Raw genomic sequence first — 18,362 nt, 5'->3', positions numbered from 1 at the left:
GTAATAGAAATAAATCTCATCAAAAGAGCATAATTCATAGTTTATGTGACTATTAATGATATAATTTTTAGCGATTTTATTACATTTGACTATATTGAAGCATTACTTCTTTTTATATATATATATATATCACCAAAAAAAAAGGCAGACCAGCTATAGAATGGATCGATCTTTTCTTCGAACATCTTTCTCCATGCAACCAAGCCAAATACTTTCATCAATTCTTCTATATTCATGCCTACGTGCAATATTTATTAAATATGTCAACAAATTCCTTATTCTTATTTGTTTAATACATTGGTAATTAAAATGTTATGTGATATTTGGCACGAACCTCTTGATCAAAATGAATTTCCTTTTCTTATCTGATTGGGAAGAGGCTGGTGGTCTTATCTTGTTTCTGAAAAGCAGGAAAGAAAATAAACCAAGCATGCACAACTTTTTCAACAAATACTAATTGCTTTTGGACCATATAAATAAGTTTGGTTTGATCCTAAACGACAGGAGATATATAATAAGGCCACAGATTAGATTAAGCTAAAGTAAACACAATTGAAAATCGGGAGGTCCCTTTTGAAATTTTGGTAGTAAATAAAAGATAGTCAAAATTAACGTCTAGATCAAAGTAATACATTATCTGCAGTGTATACTTGACGGGTACTTTCAAACGTATCCTCTAGTGAAATTGATAGACTGCATGAAACGATAATTTGAAAACGGGTCGTTAGAAATTCTACTCATATATTCAGATTTACTCAGAACTTCGAACACAAGCAAATGCTCCTTAATTGTTTCTGCATAACTTGCCATGCTCGAAGTTAATTTGCGACACTTTTGCCAAACGTAAGAAATACGAAGAGTGACCAATCTTACGTCGTCAGATGATACTTTGATGAAAATAAATTTAAATTTGAAGTTGTTTGTAATTATGCTAATATTTTAAGACTACTAATGTCCTAATATATGATGATGAAACATGCATTCCAGTGCAGAAATTTCAACTTTCAACTGTTTTATTTTAAAAAAGAAACTAACATGTTAAAAAAAAGATTTTGGAAGGATAGGAGCTATTTTATTTATTAATATTATTGTTTCGCTGGAGTGAGAGACACAAGCCAAATATAAAAATACAAAAGGATACGAGATGTTGAATAAAAGTGATAATATTTTAAGAAACACTACAAGTAAATAACAAGATTTTAACCAAAAAATTAAAGTAATAAAATATTATATATATATATATAGCTACACTACTTTTAATGCAATTTTAATTAACTATAATTTATTTAAAATAATAAAACTATACAAGTTTTTTTCATTGTTAATAAAGTCTCATTATGATTTCAAAATTTTTAATTGAAAGTATGTTACAGTTTTCCCCCCTAAAACTATACAATCTTTTTAAGTTGATGTACATATAAATTAAGAAATCATTAAGTGATGTAAAATTTTAATATACTTTGACTAAAACATTCTCATATAATTACACATTTTATCAGACCTTGAATTTCTAAATGATAATATTTTTGAAACAAGAAGGAAAAAGTCTAAAAGTTTACTTCTTTTAATCTTTTCTATAAGAACTTATAATTTTATTTTATTTTTTTATCGATTCCTAATAAGTTTTTTTTTAACAAAATATTAAGAGTGTTTATTATTATTTTTTATATATGTGCTCTTCATAAATATTAATTTTTAAAAGTTTTGTTTGACTGGGGTCGATGAAGAACGAATCTGTAATCTAATACGAAAGTTAAATAAATAAGTTGTTAGGAATAGACAAATATTTACTGAGTTTGGTTTACCCTGTAACTAACCTTACAGCTTCTTTTCTTGATTCTTATTCTGCAAATTCAGCTGTTACAATCTGCATGGTGCTGAAGTTTTTTGCTTTACTTTTTAATTTCCAATAATGCTGAATTCAATTTCCAATTTCTTGCTTTACGTTAAGATATTGTATGTTTGTTTTAGTACTTTCTGAATTCAATCATATAATCCTTTTGAAGTGTATCCTTTTATGATCATACTGATTTGGAGGATGCATAACCTGAAGCTGGACCAACATAAAGCAAGAATCACACAGAGTAAGAGATTTCAGTTCATCAAGCTTACTCTAAAGTTTAAGCTTACTTAATCTAAATTTTTCAAATATCTGCAGTCGGGCATAAATCCTTCGAGATCATTGATTTCCATAACGTTCCAGGCTTTTTAACGATCTCAGTAATACAAAACTAAATATTACTGTATTCCTTCTCCAATTTCAACTGAGTGGTATGTGTTGCAATTGCACTTTCTTTGACTTTGACCGGATGGCCAAACTCTGCAACATTAGTTCAAGTTCATCGGTCAATGTGCTTACTATTGATGCATCATACTATCTAAATACAAATTTGTGTTTTTCAAAACAATTCAAACAGCATGTTAGGATATTGGATATTTGGCCAAATCTGTAAGATCAAGTCCTGATGATAATGGCATAACATGAGAAGAAAGGCATGACTTGTTTTCTTAGGTCACGACATGTAATTTATTTGTCTAGAACATTTCAGGAGATCATTCTTCCATATCAAATCAAAAGAATGATTTTAATTGGATCTTTATCATCCTCTTCTCCAAATGTAACCAAAAGAAACAAAGTACGTAGTGGCACAAGAAGTTCCTAAATGAAATATTTGCAGTAATTGTCGTTTGGACTTACTTGTCACATTTGTGTTTGTATTAGGGATGAAATGGAGAGGATAAAGGAACAAAAATATAGGAGGGTAAAAATGAAATTAAAAATAAAAAAATTATTATTTGAATGGATAAAAATAGAAAAAAAACAAGATAAAACATTCCTCCACTTTCTTAACAAGTGGAAAAGAGAGTAAATAGAATCATTTTAAAAAATATTTATCGTAATCATACAAAATTTAAATTAATCCAAAAAATCTAGCATTATTCTAATATTTTTCTTGATAAAAAATCATTTATCAATATAATTAACTATAACAACAAATTAAAAAAATATCATGATTCCTTTCCCTTCCTTCCATTCTATTTTATTAATAGATCCTACCAAAAAAATTCCCTTCCCTCCCTATCTCCACTCATCCAACCAGATAAGCTTTTCATCTTTCTCTTAATTTCCTCTCACTCCCTTTCCTTGCTATTATCCACACAAAACATTATCTATATCTGTACAATGGATCTACAGCTTTATACTGTTCACATTTGCAAATTTTCTTCCTATATCGAAGTTGAGTTCCTTTAGCTTATCATTCCTTCAGTTAATCACATACATCATCAATATAAATATTGAAATCAATCTATGCATCGAATTAACTTTTTGATCAAATAATTTGTGAACAAAATTTTTGACGAGTTTTAATTGTTTCCTTAGCAGAATCTTGCGTCAGAGAAGAATCATTCATTGTTTATTCAAGCTATCAAGACTTCCTGAACTTGTTAACAGTTTATGTTACAATAAGAAATAGTTAGAAAAAATAGGTGAAAACACCATGAAATTGAATATTTATAAAAGAGAAAAGATAAGACAAAATTCTACCATCCAGAAGCATACCAGTCAGCTGCTAAATATTCTCAATAAGTTGATCATATAAGTTCAAAGTTGAAATATTACCCTTCAATCATTTCCAAAATTTCTCTCTCTTTTTAGCTTAACTTGACTTCTCAATCAAATGAAAGTTTCTTTGCCTAGCATTTATAGATGTCCACTCGAAGTGTAAAGTAAGAGTAGATCAGACTTTCCTGTTTTACCATCGTTAAAAAAGAGTTCAATCAAATTAAAATTACATATAGGTCCTGTTTTTTGGTAAATTTTTCTAAAAAATTTTAAAAGAGAAAAAATCAGTATAAAAAGTAAATAAATTTTTTCAAAAGTTAAAAATAACTTATATTTCTTAATCTTTTTAGAAGTTTTGAGAATTTTCTTATTTAACTTTTATAAAATTTAAAGAGATAAATTATTTTTAATTTATGAAAAAATTATTTATTTTTATAATAATTTTTTATATAAAAATTTCTCTACAAATTCACTCAAACCCAAACAAGATAATATACTAAAACAGGAAAATGAGTAATTAAAAAATATATTGACAGAATAGCCCAAACTTGCTAACTTCCCGGTAGTCACTAAAGAACAAAACCCATGAAACTACATTATTTTCCTTCCCCCGCCCAAAACAGAATAGCATAATATATTGAAGAGAGTTCAAGAGAGGAAAACCAAAAACAATTAAAAGCAAAGGTAGAAGCTTTTTTTTTTTTTTATTGAAAAATTTAAATGATATGAGGATAAGGAATTCCTTAGCTTACATGCATGCCTACTCTCAAATTTCAAAACATAGTATCCAAACAAAATCTATCAACTTGAGGAATCTATACACCCACTGAATTATAAAAGACAAGTTAACCATTACAACTAGAGTTATATTTTCCTACACACTTTGTAAGATGCTTTTTTACAATTAGGTTTGTCTCTCTAATTGTTCTCTTCTTATCTTTCTCCTAGTTGTTGAAATAAATTTTCTCTTCAATTTATTATTGTTGGTATTGTATATATAGTTTAAACAAAATGTAGCTTCTACATATTGACGTGTTCTTGAAAATGACCACAGCCAAAAATATAATTTATCATCAAATTCTAATATTGTTAACAGATTAAATTTAGAAACCTATGCTAACAACAATATAGTTTAAATGAAGTTCAAAAGTTTTACATCATTCTAAACTCCAATTCTTTGCATCAGTTTCCCTACATAAAAATAAATCAACTATAGAATAAATTTTGCATTCAGAAGTCAAATTTTTAAAACTTTTATCAATCTCGCTACACAAGAATAGAACAATATTACGACCAAAACTTCATTTAACAGGATATGAAATAAATAAAAGAAAAGAAGCAAAATTTAAATGTGAATCAAACCTACTATTTGATCAATTTTTACTTCAAAAGAATAAAACAATAACTCTAGTAGAATTTTTTCAAATGAATTCCAATCCTTTTCAGAATTTTATATATTCTTTTGCACTATCACCCCATGAGACTGAGATTTTAATGTCAGTTTCAAAGATTCTTTGCACAATAGTCATCATCTCACACAGAGTGAGCATTAATTCAAGAATACAAAAACAAATAAAGTTTCAATGTCTGCACTATAATAAACTAAAAGCTAAACAGAATCATGTCATACAGAAAAATTCAAGAAAATCAGAAAATTCAGATGCTTAATGACACATGTAGTGAGCATTAAATTCCAAAGCGTTTCCATTGAGATTGATAAAGAAAGAAAAGCAAAATACCAATGTGTTATCAGTCTCACTTCCTGATGCTTACCATTTACCATTTTAATCAGATTCACTTCAAAAGAATAAAACAATAACTCAATTGGTTTTATCATATCAAGATAAGGAATAAAATGTTCGTTAGAAAAAGAAAAACAGAAAATTAAAGAATAGAACCAATAACCCAATCCTTTTCAGAGTTTACCATCTTCATGTGATGTTTGTACAATCATCAGTTTCTTCTCGATCATGATGCGTACATGATTAAGATCGTCGCGTGAAGACAAATTCAAGAAAATTAAGAAGTTCTAATCAACACACCGAGGGAGTTACAAATGACGTTGAATTTGTAGAAGAAAGCAAAGCAAACCCCATTCTCTTAACCATTTGTAATTTGAAGAGCGAAATGAAATCATAGCGGGATCTGCGATTGTTGGTGACGACCAAGTTTTAGTGCTTGGAAACTAAAGCACCAATCCTAAGCGCATATATATATATATATATATATGATGCGCCAGTCGGTTTTATTTTTTTAATTATTATTAAATAAAAGCTTCTAATTTTTTTGAGGGAGTATTTACGTAAATGAATTAAATAAAAAACTTTATTAGGTAAATGTCCTTAAAATATGAAAATTAAGTGAATGTCCTAAAATTTGTCTTGAAGGAAAGTCAATTTGAAACGAATTTAATGTGCTGTCGTGCCGAATGCATCTACTGTGTATTTAAGCCTACCGAAGAAGGCCAGAATATTTGGGGAAGGTGTTTGAAAAACATTTTGAAGGAGGAAGGAAATTGTAAAGATAAAAAAAAGCATGAAGATGAATAATAATTTAAATAGGTTTAATTTAGTTTATCACATGTAAAATATCTGTCCAACTAATGTTGTTTTTCACGTACTTTTTCATATTCGACTCTTCAACTGTAGTAATATAATTGGTAGACGATCAATCAATCATGCTTGATCTTCAAATAATTATAATGTTTATAAAATACAATAAAAGACTAATTTATTAACATATTTTAATTAAATATATATTAACGTCCATAATTTTTAACGTGCAATCTCTTTTATTTTTTTTAAATTAATGAACCCGATTAATATATATATATATATATATATATATATATATAATTTTTAAAAAAAATATACTTAGTCTTAACCTTCTTTAGAAACGAACGTAATTTACCCTATCCACACACAAAAATAAACAGATCTGGTTGATCTATGATAAGTCTAAAGGTTAGCAGGCCTCTATAGATTGGGCTATTTTGATGATGATCTCTTGAGCGAAATGATAAAGAGGTACGTACAAAAAATATGGTAACGCCTTGACCATAGAAAAACACATTCTATTGCCCAATTAATTTTGTTTATTTAATTTGAACTCCTATTTTATTTATTTATTTATTTATTTTTATTTAATTTAAAAACAATTATTATTAGTAATAAATTTCTTTATAAGTTTCTATTTAATTTTAAAAGATCCGTGCGGAATCTTGCAATATAGGAACAAGACGAGGTCACTCACGGGCCTCATAATAATGGACATAGAAAGCGATGGAAACTACCACCAAGATCATGCTCTTGTTAGTCCTAATGCTCTTTTGGTGCACTGTAAAATGCAACCATCCTCACCCACTTGACCCTCTAACTCCTTCGGAGCTGAACCTTGTCCGAACTATAGTCCAAAAATCATATCCAACCTCAACGACCACCCACAACCTCACCTTTCACTACGTTGGGTTGGATGAGCCCAACAAGCCCGAAATCCTCTCATGGCTATCTTCAAACCAAAAGCCCAAGCTCAAAGGCTATCCACCACCTCGCCGGGCCTTCGTCATGGCCCGTTTCCAAAAGCAGTCTATCGAGATCACGGTGGATTTGTCCATTCGCTCCATCGTTTCCACCAAAGTCTACAAAGGACATGGCTATCCAATGCTCACCTTTGACGAACAAGGCATTGCATCACAGCTCCCATTCAGCTACGAGCCGTTTAAAGAGTCTTTAGAGAAAAGGGGTCTCAACATATCACAGGTTGTGTGTGCTGCCTTCACCGTTGGATGGTTCGGAGAAGCCAAGACCAAAAGGAACGTGAAGATTATATGTTATTACACAAGTGACACCGCTAATTTTTATGCTCGGCCTTTGGAGGGAGTGGAAGCGGTGGTTGACTTGGACGATATGAAAATCATTGGTTACAGTGATACGCGTGTGGTTCCAGTGCCCAAAGCAGAAGGCACTGAGTATAGAGCTTCTAAGATGATACCACCCTTTGGTCCAAAACTGAAGGGAATAGCTGTCACGCAAAGCGATGGACCTGGGTTCATCATTGACGGCCATTCTATAAGGTACCGTTTATTATATTTTATTTTGTACGCTTGTGCTTTTAGTTTTTTTATTGTTTATGACGACACAAAACTCGACTGCCACGACCAAGTCTTGCAATGTAGTAGGAAATATCAATTGATACTGTTAGTACGTAAAATATTTTCTTTTCGTGATTGGGGTCCATTAGTATAGTAATTTGAACATAAACTAATACCACCATGCATAAAAAAAGACAATGAAACAATAATCTTTCACATTATTATATAAGGAAAGCACTGCGAGCATATATTTGGAGAGTAGTGTACGTGATTATTTTATGAGGAAAGCATGCACTTCGGCCTTGGATGCTGCTATCTGGTAAGTAAGGAAATGTATTCTTACGTGGTACGTATTTTTCTCTTTGCCATTTACCCAAGAGAAACGTGTCAAAAGGATTAGCATAGCGTATAAGAATATCGGTTTCTCGCCCTTTATCCTATACGTTAGAATTATATAGGAGAATTAGCTCTATAAAGTATATCGAGCTTATATAAGTGACCCTAAAAGCAATTAATATATAACTGATTGAAATACCCTTCATTAAAAGAAAAATAATATTTTGAAAAAAATGAAAAGGATATTTGAACAAGATAGCATATAATCCTCTTTCATTCACTAATGTCACCATGGCTTCCTATTATTCTTTGTTTCGAGCACAAGACTGTGTATTTTGTTTTTTGGTTAACAAGAGCTACACAAGTATATATTTATTGCTTTGACTTTGACTGTGATCATTTTGGGTAATTAGTTGGGCGAACTGGGTCTTCCATTTGGGATTCGACGTTCAGTTTGGTCCAATAATATCTCTGGCATCAATATATGATCTCCAAAAGCAGAAATATCGTCGTGTACTATACAAAGGATTCATATCAGAGTTGTTTGTCCCATACCAAAACCCAACTGAGGAATGGTATTTCACGAACTACTTTGACTCTGGCGAATATGGCTTTGGACAGTCCATGTCTTCACTGCAGCCGTTCAATGATTGCCCCGCCAATGCTAAATTCTTAGATGCATACTATGCCAGTTCAGATGGTACTCCTGTAAAGATATCAAATGCCTTCTGCATATTTGAAAAGTATGCTGGTGATATCATGTGGCGTCATACAGAAATTGCAATCCCAGATGAAGTGGTACTTCTTTAATATTTTACTTTCAGTTTCATTTCTTTTTTCTTTTTTTTTTGTTCCATCTTTCATTTTGTTTTTTGGTTGATAAACATTCATTGTGTTTTCTTTGTAGATAACTGAGGTGAGGTCAGATGTCAGCCTAGTGGTGAGAACGGTTTCAACTGTGGGCAACTACGATTATGTGGTAGATTGGGAATTTAAGCCAAGTGGCAGCATCAAACTTAGGGTATTTACATGCACCAATCTCTAAATATTTTATGCATGAATGAAAATTTGGATCCTTCATTTCTTTATTCAATCTTTTAATAGATTTGACTTGCTCTCTGTTCTCTGTGAATGGTACCTTCAAAAAGCTTTCAAAAAGGATTATACATGCTGTTTAAAAATATTATGCAAAGCACTTTTAATCTTAACTTATTTGTATGTCATAATTTGAAACAGGTTGGGCTTACTGGGATATTAGGGATGATAGCAGGGAAATACACCAACGTGGATCAAATAAAAGATGACATCCATGGCACCCTGCTAGCAGATAATACTGTTGGTGTTTACCATGACCACTTCTTGACCTATTATCTTGACCTTGACATTGATGGTGAAGCCAACTCCTTTGTCAAGTCTAATTTAGAGACTGTAAGAGTGAAAGAACATACCATACCCAGGAAAAGTTATTGGAAAGTTGTAAGTGAAACAGCTAAAACCGAAGCTGATGCCAGAATCAACCTGGGGTTCAAGGCTTCTGAGCTAGTAGTGGTAAATCCTAATAAGAAGACCAAACAAGGAAATAAAATTGGGTACCGTTTGCTTCCCGGCTCAGTGGTGCACCCACTTTTGTTGACTGATGATTATCCACAAATCAGAGCTGCATTCACCAATTATAATGTATGGGTCACACCATATAACAAATCTGAGCAACGGGTAGCAGGATCGTATGTTGATCGCAGCAGAGGCGATGATACTTTGGCTATTTGGAGTCGCAGGTGTGTCACTTTGCTAACTAAATACCATAAAAATTATTATAGTTGATGGAGTAATAATGCTTAACTGCTTACTAGTACTTACACCCAAACACCTTCCACACAAATTACTGAGTAATCTTTTTTATTTAATTCCAACTCTTTTATAAACACTTAAATTCTTGAGTGTATGTAAAATGGTCTAATTTAGGCATTGTGATTTGAATGTGCAGGCAAAGGGAGATTGAGAATAAGGACATAGTATTGTGGTATACGTTGGGATTTCACCATGTTCCATCTCAGGAAGATTTTCCAGTTATGCCAACGTTGAGTGGTGGATTTGAGCTGAGACCGACCAATTTCTTTGAGAGCAACCCAGTCCTTAAAACGAAATCACCAAATTCTATGCACTGGCCTAATTGCACTTCTCAACAGTAGTTGGGTTGCATTTTGGCTGAAGCAACTAATTAATATGTTTATTGAAATCCAAAACCTTATACACATCTTTTTTTCTTGGTAACATATGGAAAGAAAAAAAAAAAACTGAAATTATAACTCAAGTTAGAAACACATGCAGCCATGTTAAGAAACCACACATGTATCTACTTGTTTAGGAATAATTTTACCGCAATCGACAAAATAATGGTCCCCATGCGAGACAATGTTTTCAGGAGTAATATATTAAGAAAACAAGTTAATTTAATTGTCAAAATATAAAATGAGTGTCATTTATAAATTTTAGAAATTAAAATAATATTTTATAATTTTAAGGATTGAATTTTTTATAAAAATAATTTCACAAATTAATATGATAATTATGTTTTTTAGAATAAATTTTAATTAATAAACGGCACTAATAACACTAAAACAATTGCAATTAAATTTTGTTTATACAAAAGATATTTTAAAGTTGGTTTTTATTATAGAATTGGTTGCTGTACAACATATAGTGTGGGAATTTTACATGATAGGGAAGAAGGCTGCAATAAATGATATAGAAATTATAATATTTAATAGCAATTTATATATTTAAAAATATTCTTTATTTTTAAATTTAAGATTAAAAAAGTGATAATTATTTCTGATAAAAGAAATGGAGGAAGTATTATACTTAATGAACAATTCCAATCCTTTTAGTATTCGATAATTAGATGGGCATTGGTTCGTATTGTTATTCCTGTTTCATTCAATTATTGGAATTATATATCTCATAATAATTTCACACTTACGCCATCCGAATAATCATACGTATTCCTAAGCCCATGACAGGTTTAAGAAAGGAGGTTTTTTTTTTTTTTCGCCTAAATAGGATAATTTGAAAAACTATTTCTCAATATAAGATTATTAAAAAATAAATTCTGTATTTAGGATAAATGACGACACCAATTTTTTAAATATAAAAATAATGAATAAAAACTGACATTTTTTCTGCTGCCACGTATACAGTGTCGTGAAATAAAAATACGACACACAAATGTCGGTTAAATTCAGTCGGACACTTATGTAATTAAAAATTTTATATGTAATCTCTCTCTCGAAGGGAAGCGTCTCTCCGTTGAACAAAAGATTTGCTAGGGACCCATTGCTTTGCTGACATATTCATAAACAAGAAGCTTCCTTGATCTTTGAATGCAAAAACCAATAACCTTAACTAAATTCCCATGATGTGCCCGAGCAATGGCAGTGATTTCAGCTCGGAATCCCCTCTCTCCTTCAGCATCAATTCTCTCAAGTCTCTTCACAACAATATTTTTGTTATTATCACCAACTGTACCTCTATAAACTATTCTATATGATCTCTACCTATCTCTTCCGTTAAGCCTCGAGTTGATTTCTCAAATGCATCAAAGAAAAATGAACGCAAAAAACATTCTTCAGTAAATCCCAGATCCTCGCATGAAGACAACAACTTTGTATATCTATAAACTTGGCGCCTATAAGTAATCCAAATGGACACCGCAAAAACCAAACTTAACAATGAAATGCTACCCAAAGTAAGAGCTAGAATCATTATCAGATTTCTCTTCTTATCAACAACGACCATAGGCTTCTTCCCCTTAATGACATCTTCTGCAGGCATCTTTAAGAAAGCCAAGGTTGGTGCATCTGAAACTAGAATACAGCTGCCTATTATTTTTTTATCTTTCTGCATCATGATATAAAATTTTTAATTACACAAGTCTCAGGACTGATTTTAACCAACACTCGTGTGTCGTATTTCTATTTCACGACACTCTGTACACATGGTCGCAAAAATAAGTGTCAATTTTTATTCATTTGACACTGCTATTTTTATATTTAAAAAATTTGTATCGTTATTTATTAGACCAACACTAAAAATAAAATAAAAAATGTGTGCTGATACTTTTTACGACACTCATCTATTCTTACCCAGGATACGAATTTGTTTCCCAATAATCTTATATTGAGAAATTGAGAAATAGTTTCTCAAATTATCATATTTAGGCAAAAAAAGCCAAGAAAGGAAGAGTCAGTTGACGTGCCCTCTCAACCTCAACCCGAATCATGTAGTGATGGCAGCTTGCGGGGATATTGCAGTTGGAATCGGTTTTTGTTTTTTACAAGCAAAAGCGTTGATAAACACCGCCAGTATTACTTATGTTTTCTTGCCAGATAGCATTCTGAGTTCTTGACTTATTTTGTGGGCAAAAAGTCTAGCATTATATGAACACACCAGAAAAAGAAACCCGTTTGCAGCATCCGAAGCGATTTTTATCTTTAGGTTCAGTTTCTTGGTCGGTAATAAATATTTGTAATAATTACAAACTATGTATTGTTCATGCAAAGCCATTCATCCAAGCGACAGGTTACGATGATATTTTCAGTTGCTTCCAACCTCTGTGCAGCAATAATTCTGGGACTAATCCCTCTTCTGTGCAGTAGAAATGGATAATGTCGAGGATGAGAAGAAGCGTTGGGAAATAGAATTTTCTGTTATTACAAAACTCAACTAATATCTGTTTACAGAGTAATTGGATATACAAACTAATTAACAAAATTTTACTTGAATTAACTATAACACTTCCCCCCTAATTCAAGTATTCAAAGATACTACACCTAACTCAACTCTCAGCCTCTCAAACCTGTCTCTCTTTATAATATTTAGTTAATATATCAACTACTTGTAATTTAGTGGGTCGGTATATCATGTGATACAGGATTGCTAGCTAAATTTATAGCTGACTTCTTATCAACTGGTATTAGTTGTATAAGCCTTTCAATCTAGTTTTACTGGTTATCAGGTTACATTTTGGATTTCACATCTTCTTGCACATGAATGTTACTAGCTCAAATTCATCTAGTGTCACCAGCTCGGATATTGGGAAAGAAAGTAAATAATAAAAATTTCACAAGTGTAGAATACCACGATAAAATTTAAAATCTTAAAATAATAAGTACATAAATTCATCTGTTTATAAATTTTTAATTTACTCATAATTCATATTATGTGCGTGATTCTGTTCACACTTAATTTCAACAAAAAGAAAAAAACACACAAAGAAGCGAATAAAAGTACAGTATTATGAACAATGACTAAGAAATTAATTAAAAAAATTAATAGTATTAGTATAGTTAATAGAAAAATGAGTTACTTTTAAAAATTAAATGATTAACTGAAACTTATTATAATCGAGAAAAGTAAAAAAAAAATTACATGGCCAAATGTATAATTTGGCATTTTTTATATCTATGAAAGTTTTTGCCAGTTAGGATATAAATAGCAAGAAAGCGGCTCTTGATTTGGGACATAAAAAGCTATGGATAAAGCCACGCCGACGATGATCATGCTCGTGTTTATTGTCCAAACACTCTTTTGGAGCACCACAGAATGCAAACATCATCATCCATTTGACCCTCTAACCCCTTCGGAGCTGAACCTTGTCCGAACCGTAGTAAAAAAATCATACCCAATATCAACTACAAGCCACAACCTCACCTTTCACTACGTTGGATTGGACGAGCCCAACAAGCCCGAAATCCTCTCATGGCTATCCTCAAACCCAAAGCCCAAAACGGAAGCTTCTCCACCACCTCGTCGAGCCTTTGTCGTAGCCCGCTTCCAAAAACAGTCCCTGGAGATCATGGTGGATTTGTCAACTCGCTCCATCATCTCAACCAAAGTCTACAAAGGACATGGCTACCCCCTACTCACCTTTGAAGAACAAACCATTGCATCACAGCTCCCATTCAGCTACGAGCCGTTTAAAGAGTCTTTAGAGAAAAGGGGTCTCAACATATCACAGGTTGTGTGTGGTGCCTTTACCATTGGATGGTTCGGAGAAACCAAGACTAAAAGGAACGTTAAGGTTAAGTGTTATTACACAAATGGCAATGCTAATTTTTATGCTCGGCCTTTGGAGGGAGTGGCAGCTGTGGTTAACTTGGACGACATGAAAATTGTTGGATACAATGATAGGTATGTTTTTGCGGTGCCCAAAGCAGAGGGCACTGACTATAGAGCTTCTAAGCTGAAGCCACTCTTTGGCCCGGAACTGAAGGGAATATCTTGCACGCAAAGTGGTGGACCTGGATTCATCATCGACGGCCATTCTGTAAGGTACCATTTATTCTTGGTAAAGAGCTACGAATTTCTATTTAATTTTTAAAAATAATACATTCACACGATGTTATATATATATATATATATATATATATAACATCTCGGTTCCCCATCTTCGTTTACTTCGGCTTTAGTCACCTATCAGCGATTTCGGATCATCATATATGCCAATATGAAAAAGACATTTCTTTCGCGAGGGCATAACGAGTCCTTAGGCATGAGCGGCCATGGAATTTTCTGTAGCTGTTAAAATAGTTTACGAGACACTGTTACACTTACAATGGTCGGTCATAAAGGAAACACTTCGGCCATGGACGCTACCCTACTTTGTTACCTAGTTAGTCGTTTCTTTACCCATTATGATGTGTACTCCTTCCCCCACATAAAAAAGAAAAGAAGGAAATTATACCCCTGCCATTTCCATTCTGGGTCTGTATTGTGTGGAAAGACAAAAAAAATGCAATTGATTATTAAAAGAAAGATAAAATATAGATGTAAGAAAGTAAGTAAAAATATATATTATAAAAACTCAAAAGCACTTAGCATATAAGAATATTATTGGTTTCTTACCTTCATAATTTATGTCTAATTATACAATTTTATTAACATTAATTTTTAAAATTGATTTTAGAAATAAAACCAATAAATTTTGTTTAAAATATAGAATATAATAAATATTTTTTTGTAATAAAATTATTATCAATAATTACTTAAATTTAATTCTATAAACTGTGATTAGTATTTTTTTAAAATTATATTAGAATTAGCTCTCTAAAATATATCAAGCTTATGTGCCCTAAAAAAATTAGTTTCATTTAATGTTAAAAGGATTGAAATATTCCCTTACTTTAAAAGAAACTAATATTTTGAAAAAAAAAATATTTTAGTAAAATAATATCTCGTTAATACAATTGTGTTAAATAATCAAGATATAACTATATTGTTGATATAATTTTATATACAAAGAAATGTTTATAAAACACTATTTAATATATTTTAATGATTGGTTAAAATTTATTAAAAATTGTATAAATTTTACTCTGAAATAAGTTTTTCTCTTATAATTTTTATAATTTCTAATAAATTTTAGTGATTTGATGCTTTGTATATATTGCTTTGATGCTTACCATTTTGTGTAATCAGTTGGGCGAACTGGGTCTTCCATGTGGGATTCGACGTTCAGTTTGGTCCAATAATATCTCTGGCATCAATATATGATCTCCAGAAGCAGAAATATCGACGGGTACTATACAGAGGATTCATATCAGAGCTGCATGTCCCATATCAAGACCCAACTGAGGAATGGTATTACACAACCTACTTTGACTGTGGTGAATATGGCTTTGGAAAGACTATGTCCTCACTGCAACCATTCACCGATTGCCCTGCCAATGCTGCATTCCTAGATGCATACTATGCTACTTCAGATGGTACTCCTGTAAAGATAGCCAATGCTTTTTGCATATTTGAAAAGTATGCTGGTGATATCATGTGGCGTCACACAGAAACTGCAATCCCAGATGAAGTGGTAACTTTTTTTTTTTTTACTCTTATTTTTATTCTTTTGTTCTTTTTCCATTTCCTTTTTTTTTCCTCAGTTGTTAAATATTCATTGTGATTTTGTTTTCGTAGATAACTGAGGTGAGGTCAGATGTAAGCCTAGTGGTGAGAACGGTTTCAACTGTGAGCAACTACGACTATGTCATAGATTGGGAATTTAAACCCAGTGGCAGCATCAAACTTGGGGTATGCATTTATAAACCAAGCTTTAAATGTTTTATGATGAGAGAAGTTTGGATTCTTCGTTTCTTTATTCAATTTTGTAATAGCAAATTTCGGAGATATATATATGTGTAGTGGACTCTATTTTGGGGATACTCGCTTTTTGTTCTTCGTGAATGGTACCTTCAAAAGTTTTAAAAATGATTTATTCATTCATTTTGATCTTCCTATAATTATACAGTACTTCAATCTCTTCTTACTTTATTTTTATCTCTTTAACAATAAAGACTAAAATATTCACGATTGAGACTAAAATGATGTTTTCTTAATTTAAGGACTATGTTAATAAAGCTCAGAAAAAACAGATACCAAAATAATAGTTTACTCTCTAGTATTTATTTTGCAAATTACTGTTAATCTTAACCTTTCTGCTTGTTATATTTTAAAATAGGTTGGGCTTACCGGGATATTAGGGATGAAGGCAGGGAAATACACCAACACGGATCAAGTAAAAGAGGACATCTACGGCACACTGCTAGCAGATAATACTATTGGTGTTTACCATGACCACTTCTTGACCTATCATCTTGACCTTGACATTGATGGTGAAGCCAACTCCTTTGTCAAGTCTAATTTAGAGACTGTAAGAGTGAAAGAACATACCATACCCAGGAAAAGTTATTGGAAAGTTGTAAGTGAAACAGCTAAAACCGAAGCTGATGCCAGAATCAACCTGGGGTTCAAGGCTTCTGAGCTAGTAGTGGTAAATCCTAATAAGAGGACCAAACAAGGAAATAAAATTGGGTACCGTTTGCTTCCAGGCTCAGTGGTGCACCCACTTTTGTTGACTGATGATTATCCACAAATCAGAGCTGCATTCACCAATTATAATGTATGGGTCACACCATACAACAAATCTGAGCAACGGGTAGCAGGATCATATGTTGATCGCAGCAGAGGCGATGATACTTTGGCTGTTTGTTGTCTAAGGTGTGTAAATGACTTAAATTATTAATGAGTAATCTTCTTGATCCAATTCTAACTTCTTTTTTATTAAAACAATTCAATTCTTAAATGTATGTAAAATGGTCGAATTTAGGCATTGTGATTTGAATGTGCAGGGAAAGAGAGATTGAGACTAAGGACATAGTATTGTGGTACACATTGGGATTTCACCATGTTCCTTCCCAAGAAGATTTTCCAGTCATGCCAACGTTGAGTGGTGGATACCAATTTCTTTGAGAGCAACCCGGTCCTTAAAACAAAATCACCAAAGCTTATGCACTGGCCTAGCTTCACTTCTCAACTCTAGTTGGGTAGCATTTGGCTCAAATAACTCATTGAAATAAGAAGGATTAGCAAACCATTTGATAAAGCACTGTCGTCAACCTATTTGACGCCCTAAGTTAAATTGAATGATATCCCATTCGCAGATTGCATTTAGGGGCTGAAATAGATTTGATCTACTCACAGCTTGTTTGATTTTATTTATATTATATTTTATTTTAAAAGTTAAAAACTGTTTTTAAAAAAGAAATCAAACGTACTTTGAGTCTTAACTTAATTTTTAAATGTAAGGCTGAAATCTGCTCTATTTATTTAATATAAGCTATTTTTTAAGTCTAGTATGACCAATTTTAAATTCTGACATATCTTGTAAAGTTATTTAGAAGCCTACTTGTGATAAGCCTTTTTAAAAAGGTCAAAAACTTATCCCCTAAATAAGTTAGGAGTTAAGAGGATTAACGACTTTAAATGAAATCAAGATATTATTATTATTATTATTATTATTATTATTATTACAAGCTCCAATTAAATATTTAAATAAAAGTAACACAATATTTGAATGCATAAAATTCTTTTTATTGATTCATTTTATTTCTTTTTGTAAGTTTATCATTCAAATGTAATTTAAATTAGTGAAATTAATATAACATAGTTCCCAAGAAATTATATATATATTATAAAAAAATACTTAATAATTTTTTTATCTAGTTATTAAAAGAGTAAAGAATATTTTAAATAATTCTTTATAAATATAGAGTACAATATTCTTTAATTAAAGTATCCAATATATTATTTTCTATTTCAGGATTAAATCGATTCCTCCTTACTAATATTATTAGAAAATGTGATTAATTGGTAGCTTACAATCAATAATCGATTAACAGTAAACATCAAAGTTGGGCTACAAGCGGGTTAAGTCAATTTAAACTTTATCTTAAGCAAATCAAATTTATATTTTAAATAAAAATTCTGAATTTAACTTATTTATTTAATTTAAATAATTTTTATGACTTGACATATTTTTAAAAA

General features: G+C 31.4%; 2 protein-coding genes across 2 annotated transcripts; both read left to right on the top strand.

Moving 5' to 3' along the window:
- The first annotated feature begins 6,846 nt into the window (after positions 1-6,846).
- On the top strand, positions 6,847-10,180 carry LOC113871841 (primary amine oxidase-like). The gene is made up of 5 exons (XM_027508937.1): positions 6,847-7,637; positions 8,405-8,789; positions 8,899-9,012; positions 9,228-9,766; positions 9,976-10,180. The coding sequence occupies exons 1-5, from the start codon at positions 6,847-6,849 to the stop codon at positions 10,178-10,180; spliced, it is 2,034 nt and encodes a 677-aa protein (XP_027364738.1).
- A 3,974-nt stretch (positions 10,181-14,154) lies between these two features.
- On the top strand, positions 14,155-17,288 carry LOC113872511 (primary amine oxidase 2-like). The gene is made up of 5 exons (XM_027510120.1): positions 14,155-14,321; positions 15,468-15,852; positions 15,957-16,070; positions 16,498-17,036; positions 17,168-17,288. The coding sequence occupies exons 1-5, from the start codon at positions 14,155-14,157 to the stop codon at positions 17,286-17,288; spliced, it is 1,326 nt and encodes a 441-aa protein (XP_027365921.1).
- Positions 17,289-18,362: the final 1,074 nt, after the last annotated feature.

This window comes from Abrus precatorius, unplaced genomic scaffold, assembly GCF_003935025.1.
Source record: "Abrus precatorius isolate BTA unplaced genomic scaffold, Abrus_2018 Scaffold7, whole genome shotgun sequence".
Taxonomy (NCBI): Eukaryota; Viridiplantae; Streptophyta; class Magnoliopsida; order Fabales; family Fabaceae; genus Abrus; species Abrus precatorius.
The sequence above is the reverse complement of the archived record's forward strand: the minus strand, read 5'-3'. Positions and strand labels throughout refer to the sequence as shown.